At 35.3% G+C, this 11,117-nt stretch overlaps 1 protein-coding gene across 1 annotated transcript; it reads left to right on the forward strand.

The window, feature by feature from the left end:
* The first annotated feature begins 3,207 nt into the window (after positions 1-3,207).
* STRIT1 (small transmembrane regulator of ion transport 1) lies at positions 3,208-9,765 on the forward strand. The gene is made up of 3 exons (XM_027959167.3): positions 3,208-3,272; positions 6,284-6,382; positions 6,480-9,765. The coding sequence occupies exons 1-2, from the start codon at positions 3,260-3,262 to the stop codon at positions 6,376-6,378; spliced, it is 108 nt and encodes a 35-aa protein (XP_027814968.1). The 5' UTR covers positions 3,208-3,259; the 3' UTR covers positions 6,379-6,382; positions 6,480-9,765.
* Positions 9,766-11,117: the final 1,352 nt, after the last annotated feature.

Below are 11,117 nucleotides of genomic sequence, written 5' to 3' on the forward strand. Positions count from 1 at the left end.
ATCTATTTTATACATAGTACTGTGTATACATCACGCCCTGTCTCCCAGTTCATCCCACCTCCAGCAATGGGATTTTTATATTGATAGATCCCCTTCATGAAGTTGAGGAGAATTTATTTCTCATTCATTTATTGAGTGTTTTTATCTTGAAGTAGTATTTGATTTTTATCAAATGTTTTTTCTGCATCTACTGAGATGATCATGTGGTTTTTGTTATTCTATTAATGTGGCATATAATATTAACTGGTATTTGAAAGTTGTATTGACTACATATTCCTGAAGTAAATCCTATTTGATCATGGTGTATAATTTTTATGCTACTGGATATGGCTTGTTGGTTTATTGCTGAGAATTTTTGCACCTAATTTCATTAGCAAGATTGGGTCTGTAGTGTTCTTATAGGATCTTTGGTTTTGGTTTTAGGATGACACTGGCAGCATAGGGTGAGTTGGGGAGTCTTCCTTCCTTTTCTATGCTTGCATAGAGTTTTTAAGTGTTAGTATTAACTCTGCAAGTTTGGTAGTATTCATGTGAAGCCATCTATTCTAGGACTTTGGTTTGTGGGATATTTTATTATGACTTCAACTTCTTTACTTTTATAAGTCTATTCAGATATGCTATTCCTTTTGAGTCACTTTTGGAAGTTTGTCTCTTTATAGGAATTTGTCCATAGGCAGATCTATAATATTGACCTATAATAACTAATATCTATAGTATATCTATAATTCTGGGTATAAAAAAATGTTTGAAAAATGAAGAATTCTGCCTTCTTTTGAATAAGGAGCCAAGTATTTGAAAAATTTTTAGCTTAAATACACTAGAAGAAACTAATGTCACCTGATAATAAAGGAACTGAGATCTAAATATTCAAGAAAACTTGCAAATTAAAACTAGAAAATGTACCTATATACCTAAGTGATATGCCCTAAGAAGATGATGAGAAAATGGTCAAATATAGGCCCTTGGGTTTATGAGTTTAAAGCAAACTAGTCTAATAATGAATAAAACATTTTTTCCTGAATAAATATTATACAACTTTAAAAAAAACTGATACCAAGGAAATGAGATTTTAGATTGAACCTTTCTCTGAGATCTGGGCAATTCATGTTCATTGAATTAGTTTTTCTTTTTTTCCCTCTCTCTACAGAAAACTAGCTTCCCTGGTAGGTCAGATGGTAAAGAATCCACCTGCGATGTGGGAGACCTGGGTTCAATCCCAGGGTCTAATATGTTGTCTGCAGATTATAAAATGAAGTCAAACATGTATCTGCTGATACTTTATAAGTTGACTTGTCTTTATACTTAGAAATGTTTCTTAATAGTAGGCTTCCCTGGTGGCTCAGATGGTAAAGAATCTGCCTGCAATTGAAAAGTGCCTAGGAAACCCATGTTCGATCCTTGAGTCGGGAAGATCCCCTGGGAAATGGCTACCCACTCCAGTATTCTTGCTTGGAAAATTCCATGGACAAAGGAGACTGGCAGCTTACAGACTATGGGGTTATAAAGAGTCAGACACAACTGAGCGACTATCACTCCCTTACTCATAGAAAACTAAAGAAAATAATGAGTTGTAAAGTAATCCCTCAGAATCAAAATTTGTGCAATAATGTTAATATACCACATTAGAAAAGAGTTTAAGACATCTGACATGGAAATAACTATTTTTAATGTATATACTTTCATACATTCTATTTTTATCCATTTCAGGCAGATTATTTTACCCTAATACATATGTATCTTTGTTTGTTCTTTGGATGGTACTTTACTGTTTCTTTTGAATATCTTTTTTTTTTTTTTTAAGAGTGTTCATCTGAGCCTATTTGTTTAAAATGTTCAGCTTTTAATGAGATCTAACATTGTGCTTTTCTTCTTTTTCTATCTATCTTGCCCTCAATTAAGTTTTGTTCAATATATAGCTATTTAATATTGGGAAAACACCTCCTGACTTTACCAGGCATTTTGTTACATAACCTCTCTTCTTATCTGGTAAAGCCAGTCATTCTTTCAATATTAAATTGGAGAGAGATGACAGCTTGGCTTAAGTGATATTAAACATGCAGTAAACTTACCAGATTTTTTTGGCTGCACACTCTAATCTGTAGGTAGAAATTCATAGGTTATCCTTGCCTGTGTGGGTGGTAGTGTCCTGGATTCATACAATAGCAAGTTCAGTGTGGCTGAAGCATCATTGCAAATGGGAAATTAGGGGAGTGAGATTTTTTAGGGATCTAAAAAGAAACCTGCTTTTTATTGTCTAGGAGATGGAGAACCATTGGTGGATTTTGATGAGTGATAAGATGTGGTCGTTTGCAGGAAACATTACTCTTGGAACTCTGAAGGTGGATCAAATCAGATAAGTCTGTCTTTAGAAGAGCTCAGCTCAGTTTTGTGCTGGATTTTTTCAAAGTCAGTTATAGGTCATTTTGCAAAACTTTTCCATCCAGACCTAAAAGTTACTCCAATAAGAATCTAGAGCATAGTCTAGGTCATGTTACATAAACCGGTTGGACTTTAAAAATGGGATGTCCCATCTTGATACATTGCTAATAAAAACAAGATTATGACTGTTCTCTGAAAAGTCTAGGTAATACCACATTTTTTTATTGTTTTCATTTCTAGGACATTTATATTATAATTTTCTGTTTTTAGATTGGTTCATAGGAAAGGGCACCATTTATTTTACCTTTTGCATTCTATAATGTAATAAAGAATTGTCTAAATTTCATATAGCTTTTTCATCTTTTTGACACTTCTTCCTTGGGTAGGTATTAGTATCTTCATTTTAAAACTAAAGAAGCTGATGCTCAGTTAAGCTACTTTCATTTATTACAGAAATAGCAACTGGAATTTGAAGCCAGGTCTCTGCAACTTCAAAGTCCTTTCTCTCCATCATACCACCCTTCTTCTTTAATAGGACTTGTCTAATTGCAATGTCATCTTTCCTCTGTACATCCACTTCCCTGAAGAGTTCCTTCATGTTGTCTGAGGCATTGAGTAAAAAAATTTGCATATCTCTGAGTTAGAATTATTCAGCTTAACTTAAGATCTTGTAGTCCTTTGTTTCCTCCATAATAATAGGATAAAGAAAAAGACAGAGGAGTTCTGCTTTCCAATGCCTTACATCACCCAGACAGTTGGCAGCCAGGAGTCAGGCAGCTGCCACACTCTCCATGTATCTATTTAAAGTTCAAAGAGACACTGGATAACAATAACAAAGAGGTAAGCGTGTCCCTGACCAGCCCACCCAACAACAGGAAGAATGGCTGAAAAAGGTAAGATTTAAGGCATCCAACTCTCTTGGCAAAACACATTCCGGGCTCCCAGGTTTATTTCCTGTTTCCCTGTTATTCTGAAGAGCATGGTATCTCTTCTAAAGGAGCATTAACCACATTATGTTAGTGTGACTGCAAAAATGCATTGGATATGCAATTTATGGACCATATCTATACATTAAATGAGTAACTTTGAAACGCTCAAAGAAACAAAAGAGTTTAATTTGTTCATGCTTGTTTTGAAAATTGAGTTAGAAGCAGGTTATTCTCCAGTGTTGTACTGGATTTGAAGTACGGTGGTGTGCTGGGCTAGAATTAAGGATATTTTAATTTTGTGTTGGATGTGTGACTAAATGGCCATGTGAATTTGGGGAAATCCCTCTACCTTTCTGTGTCTGTTTTCTGACTGTCAGAAATAAATAGAACAGGCTTAGTCATTTCTAAGATGCTTCACATCTGAATTTCTTTTCTTCTGGTTTTTAAATGTTTTTTACATCTAAGAAAAATAATTGATAAGACAGGCTGAACATATATAGTGTCCAAGAAAGCTTTAAATGTCTATGGAAATTAATGCTTTTAAACCTGACAATAATCTCATGAGATATCACCATTTCCATTTTACAGATAAGGAAACTGAGGCATAACAAAATTTAGTAACTTGCTTGTGGGGGCACCAGGTTTTAAACCTGGATAGTCTTATCCCAGAGTTTTAAACCTGGATAGTCTTATCCCAGAGCACAGTGTTCTTTTATGTATAAGTCTACCTGCTTGGGCATACTCAGGATCGGAGAGAAGCATTTTGAAATTGTTCTTCACATTTAAAAAGAGATTTTGTGCTTATTAGTAAGTGACATATGCAAATGTTATGTTCCTATATATTTCTATTTCGAACCAATGCTACAGATTATAATAAAACTTAAAGTACTAATGTTAACAGAAGACAAATGCAAGTATGCTTTGAGTATCAATGGTTTTTTTTCAAGGAATAATAAATAATGAGATACTATAAAGTGCTAAAAGTAGTGGTATATATGTACATTTTAGAACTGTATTAAAATATGCTTGTATAAAATATAAATGCTCAGTTAAAATATTGGTATTAATTCTAAGTTCTGGGAAATCAGGAAAAAATACTAAATCAATATAGAAACAGTTCAAAAAAATTATTATGACTTCCAGTGTAATGGTACCTTAATTCATAAAAAGGCTTTTATCCAAATCAGAGTAAAAAGAGCATATCATCATGTGGCAATGCCACATGGCAGGTAAAGAGAAAAATTTTTTCACATTGTTGTGGTTAATGCTTTGTTCAAGGTCACAGTGTGACGGAGAAGTTAAGTAAAGCTGTTGAACTTGTGAGAGTTGAGACACGCCAACAATTTTGGAAACATAAGCTATTAAAAGTCATATTAATTTCAGGAGATTTGCTATTATGTCTCCAAATTTTAGAAGTGTCTCATTTCTTGATGATTTTAACAGCATCAAAAAAACTTTACTTTTAGAGTGATAGAAATTGTAATAGGAATGCAGTTGCTAAGAATATGTATTTTCTTTGTTAGCTAATTGCATAAAATTTAATTGCGCTTTCAGTTAAGAATATATCTGAGCCTTTAACACAGGGCATTATTCTATATGATGTCTTTCTGTGTTTTGAACTATTTTGTATGGTGCCTGAAATAAGATTGAGATGCAGTGAAAAAATACTTTTATAAGTTGCCTTTTTACAGGTAAGGGTATAAGTGGTGAAGAACCTAAGCTACTCCATTTTGTTAACAGAAAACCTCCATTTTGTAAGGTTCTGGGAAAAGAGCCTTTGGAAATCCCCTGACCTCACCCCACCACCCATGAGCCAATCGGACCCCAGACCAGAATCTCCTGACTTAAGGTTCAGGAACTTGTGGTCTACCTAGGTAATAGGGACCAATCAGAAGCCAACACACAACCCTTCGAAAGAAAGTGACCAATCAGATGTCCCCCTACCTAGAAATTCTTTTTTTTCATGAACACTCCCTATATAAGCAATGTAATCCAAAACCTGGGGCTCCTCCCTATAGCCGCTGCATCGGTAACGGTGGGAGCCCCAGCTCGAGCTTAGTAATAAAAACTCTCTTGCTTTTGCATCGGATATTGGCTCCCTGGTGGTCATTGGGAGATTTCGCGACTTGGGCACAACAGTAGGAAACACAAGAGGAGTTATTATACTTTTGTCTTCTATGTGTGTGTTGGATCAGTGTTGGTTGCTATACTGAACCAATTGAAAAAGTAGAATCTCTGTGCTCTGTTCAGGAATGATTACATGATTACGTAAGGTGTAATGCTTTCTTTTCCTATGATAAAGTCAGCTATCAAATCTAAGAACAGTTTTCAACACCTTTCCCTACTTTATGATTATTTAGTAGGAATTAGCTCACTTTCCAATGTTTCTATATAAACAGCTGGTCTCTGTGTTGTTGAACAAATGCAGTAATGTGTTCTGTATACAGCAAACACACACATGGTGGTTAGAGTTTACAAAGTCTTGGCACTTACTCAATGTCATTTGATTCTTAGAACAATTCCTGGAGGTGGATATCATGAGTTTCACTCTCTGTATTTTACAAATCGGGAAGTTCAAGCTCAGGATTGCCCAAGGTCACCTAACTGTAAAAGGAAGGCATATGGTTTGAACACAGTCCTCTGTCCATGGGATTCTCCAGGCCAGAACACTGGAGTGGGTGGCCTTTCCCTTTCCTAGGGGATCTTCCCAACCCAGGAATTGAACCTGTCTCTCCTGTGTGGAAGGCAGATTCTTTACCATCTGAGCCACCAGACTTTCACACACACACTTCTCTTTCAAATACCCAGCTGAGTCACAAGTACCCTTTGTAGAAAAGAAAATAATAATCATGTATGGGTGTCATTAGAGAGTGTATTTTTTCCCTTGATATTATATCAGATTTCCTCTTACCCTCTTGATTCAGAATATTTAATACCAACATGACCATTCTAATCTGATTTCTCTTGTTTTTCAGCAGAGGCTACATTATCTCGCTTTGTGGTCCCTATTCTTCTCTTAATTGGCTGGATTGTGGGATGCATCGTAATGGTGTATGTTGTCTTCTCTTAGAAAGGTACAGTTTTCAATAATTGAATGTTTATTCATTAAGAGTATACATTACTCCAGGAATAATCTTACTTGTTTTACTAACAGAACATTTTATCATGCAGGCCAGAAGACTTCAGATTGACATCATTTAGAAGAATTGAGAAAAGCATGAAATGACAGATTATTAAATGTTTCTCATGTAAATAACTGCAATGTTTGACATCAGTTTATAAACTTGCATTTGTAAACTGTTACTTTGAACCTAAGAATCTCTTCAGAAACCTATTTAAAATTCTGGGCACAAATAAGAACTATAGGAAAATATGGATTAATTTCTTTATCACCTGAGAGTAAGAAAAATGTTTCTAACTATGACTTAAAATGCATAAGCAATAGGAAAACATTTGGTAAATTAAACAGAAAAAAATGAGCTAGAAATAAGAGAGATAGTTCATAGAAAACACAACGTAAATGTAAACTTGTCCCTTAAAACTCTTACATAATAACAGAACTATAATTAACTCTGTACGGGAGAGGCATTATTCACCTGTCAGATGGGGAATATGAAGATATTTGACAGTATATATTGGTAAGGCCACGGGGAAATAAGTACTCTTGTATATTGTTTTTAGAAATTCAAAATGATACAATACTTTTGGGGGTATTTAGCAATCAAAGGACCAGAATTACATACGCATTTAAATTTTGACCCAGCTATTCCTCCTCTAAGAATACTGATGTTTCCTCAGATACACTGGTAAAAATACAAAACCATATATGCACAAGTCTATTCATTATAGCATAATCTATTTAGAGCAAAACCCTGGAAAAAGCCAAATTATCTATTAATAGAAGACCAACCAAATAAACTGTAGTCAATCTACATATTGTGGCACTTAAGCATCTGTAAAGGGCTTCTCTGCTCTGGTGGCTCAGATTGTAAAGAATCTGTCTGCCATGTGGGAGTCCTGGGTTCGATCCCTGGGTCAGCAAGATCCCTTACACAGGAGAATGGCAACCCACTCCAGCAGAAAAAGGAATGAATAAGGGGGGTTCCTTATACAGTGATATGATGTCATCTCCGGAAGAAACAAAAACCCCAAACAGGTACAAAACAATCTATGCTCTCTTTTGTGGAAGAAAGGAGGGGCTATGCCAACATACACACATACCTGCGTGTATTAAAAATACCGAAACAGAGGAGCCACAAATGGCTGAGAACTTCGTAACTTCATTTCTAGCAAGTTTTCAGGTAATGCTGATGGTCCTGGTCCAAAATCCATAGTTTGAAAACCACTGCTCCAGAAGTGTATGGTTTGAGTATTTGTGTCCCCTCAAGGTTCTTAAGTTGAAAACCTAACCCCTAAAGTTGATGGTATTTGGCAGTGGGGGTGAAGTTTGGAAGGTGCTTAGAGCATGAATGTGGAGCCCTCATGAATGGGATCAGTGCCCCAGTTTCTTCCTCATTAACTACAGCATCCTTTTCTAGTCAACTAATTTTTCTGTAGAAAAGGAAAATCTCTTATCAAAAAAGTTAGGGAAAGCTTTGGCTTTGTTCAGTAATTTTTATCTTATCGACTTGATTAAACATCTCAAAAAAGCTTTTTTAAAAAGTCGTTTAAAGCAGTCTGTTTTATTTTTAAAATGCTAACAGAAAATGTATATAAAATTAGGCTCAACCATTCTCATGAACAACTTGACCTAATCTTAGTTTTCTCATGACTTGAGAAGATTGAACTCATCCTGAATCAGAGGACCACTGGATCTGGCACCTGTAGTCTTGTGAAAGCTAATTGTTAAATTTTCAGGAATTTTCTAAGTTAGTCTCCATCTCATTGGCAGCTTTAAATTGGCCACGGAAATCAACAAGTACTATAAATCAGGGCTTTCCCCCACTGGACAGCAGGTTTTTAAACATTCACCAGGATACTGCTGACCTGAATCCTCTAGACTTCCCTGACAGAGGTGTGTAAGGGTTTCAAAACCATCTAGCATTTGCCCCCTTCTTCATACTGTTTGAATTAATTAAAAATATGGTTGTTCTATTCCCTTGACCTCTTTCTGTATGATAGACTTTAATGAGAAACCCATGAAAGCCATAGCTTTCTCAGAACACATACATTCAAACAAAACTGTAGATGCTATTTCAATGGATTTCCTGAAATCCATTAAAAGACTTGCTAGGTGAAGCAGCCTGTGGGCTGTCACCAACCTTCTGAAGGCTCCAGGCATCTTTACAACTGGGCTCTGCTTTCACTTGGGTTAAGGACATCATCTCATATTTTAGCTTTCTTCCTAGAGACTGGGTTTTTCTCTACTTCTTTCTGCTGATACCATTCCTGCATGACCTGTCAGCTTTCTCACATTTTTATACCCCTATACCACAGAGTTCTGATATTAGATTAGAAAGTTAGAAAACAAGATTGAGGTAACCTATGTACTTTGTCAGAACAACTTTCTTTTCTTTAGTCTGGAGTATTTTTCCTCCCTACATGCTGGGCCTTTCCCTTAGTGTTTTGAAGCTATAGGATATCTCGTTTCTTGTTCAAATGTGTGTCCAACTTTCCCCTGAAACACACAAGCTTCAGCATTCCCACAAATCTTAACTTTCCACCTTGAACAAAGACTTTCTTACTTCAAGAGCTCAATATTCTTTAATACTTTAAAACAGATTGTGATGTTATTTTCAAGCAGTAGTAGAAATGAATTTTTCTATAATTATTTTAATGCTATGTTTTCATATCCAACCTGATCATTTGCTCAGAGAACAAAGAAAGCTTAGTGCAGTGAAAAGAACAAAAGTTTTGGAAGTCAGATTGTTGTCTTCTAGTTTAGGAGTCCTTTGAGGAGTTAGTTAATCTTCTTAACCTTAGTTTTCTCAACTATAAAAGAATGTTTTCATGGAATTGTTGTGAAGACTGCGATGTTTGCTAAGCCTGCCTGAATTTAAACAATGGAATCATTTGTTAAAAAGACAGATTCTCAGACTTCTGCTCTGGAGAGTTCATTTAAGTAGGTCAAGAGAAGGCCTATTAAGAAATACATTCCCCAGGTAATTTTTGTCATCACAGAAGTTTAGAAACATACCTATCATATATATGGGTGTGTGTATGTACTTCTTTGGTACATGAGACCCTGATCAATGACAGCTTATATTGGTAAACCTCAATCATGTTTCTGTTTATTGCTACAACAGAAAATCAGCACTTTGTATGAGCTTATATTACATCATACTTTTTAATTACATGAAGTATTAATGACATATTATTTGTTCACTCATATTTTCATACATGTGAATTTTTCTGTCAAATTTAAGCCCTTTATGAATGAATATACTTCTCATCTCTCTAAGTCATAGCACAAAATATCAAAATACACAACTAATAAATGTGTCATACAACTAATAAATGGGTAATTATTTCCCCCTTCCAAGATTCTTGAATGCACAGTGTTAATGTTCTAACTTTGAACTTTCTAGATGTCTTTGGAGCAATGTAAGCTGGATTGGAATTCTCAAAGAAGTGATTAGTGATCTGTGAACAGTAGGAATAGGTAGGTGGCAGCATACAGATTTCACAAGGCATAGAATCTTATATGCTTTAAGTTTACAAAATCTTCAGCTTACATAAGTGCAGATGTAATTATTTGAGAAGAAGACTGAGTTAACTGTTCATCATTTTGGTTGCATTCCCACCTTACATCACAGCCCTCACTCATGGCCCCTCCCTCTCAAGGTATGTATTGATGTCAGAGCTAAAAATGTTAATTTCTCTATACCCTGTATTAAGACATAAAACATAAGAACCTCTTAAAGCTTTTTATTACTATGTCTGGGAAAAGAAAGAAATTCCAGTGAGTTCTGAAATATCTAAGGAAACTCGTCATCAGCAACCAAACCTGGTAGAGCTGAGGCAATTCCCTAGAGAACAGAAGGCTAGAGGTGAGATCCCTGTGCGCAAGACCTGTAGCAGCGTTTTCAAGTACAGTCGGCCCTTTGTGCCCTCAAGTTCTGCTCTGTGGATACAATCAACTGCAAAACAAAGCATTTGGAAAACAATTCCAGAAAATTCCTCAAATTGAATTTGCTACATGCCAGTAACAATTTACATAGATTTACATTGTATTTACAACTATTTGCATTGTATTTATGTTGTGTTAGGTATTGTAAGCAGCCTAGAAATGATTTAAAGTGGATTAAACTTTTAAATGTAAGACTGGATACTATAAGATTCTGAGAGGAAAATAGAGACAGAGCACTCTGACATAAATCACAGCAATATCTTTTTGTATCTACCTCTAGCAGTAATGAAAATAAAAACAAAAACAAATGGGATCTAATTAAGCTTAAAAGCTTTTGCACAGCAAAGGAAACAATGGACCAAACGAAAAATGGGATAAAATATTTACAAATGAAGAGGTTGACAAGGCATTAATCTCCAAAATATACAAATAGCTTAGATAGCTCAATATAAAAAATAAAATCCAATTAAAAATGGGCAGAAGTAGGGATGGACGTAGAGAGTATCAAACTGAGTGACATAAGTAGAAGAATGGAAAATATCATGACATCACTTATATGTGGAATCTAAAAAGAAATGATACAAATGAATTTATTTACAAAACAGAAACAGACTCACAAACTTCAAGAATGAGCTTATGGTTGCTGGGGGAAGGATGGGGAGAAGGAACTGTTAGGGAGTTTGGGATGGACATGTACACACAGCTATACTTAAAATGAATAACCAACAAGGACCTACTGA

Source organism: Ovis aries, chromosome 1 (genome assembly GCF_016772045.2).
Source record: "Ovis aries strain OAR_USU_Benz2616 breed Rambouillet chromosome 1, ARS-UI_Ramb_v3.0, whole genome shotgun sequence".
Lineage (NCBI taxonomy): Eukaryota > Metazoa > Chordata > Mammalia > Artiodactyla > Bovidae > Ovis > Ovis aries.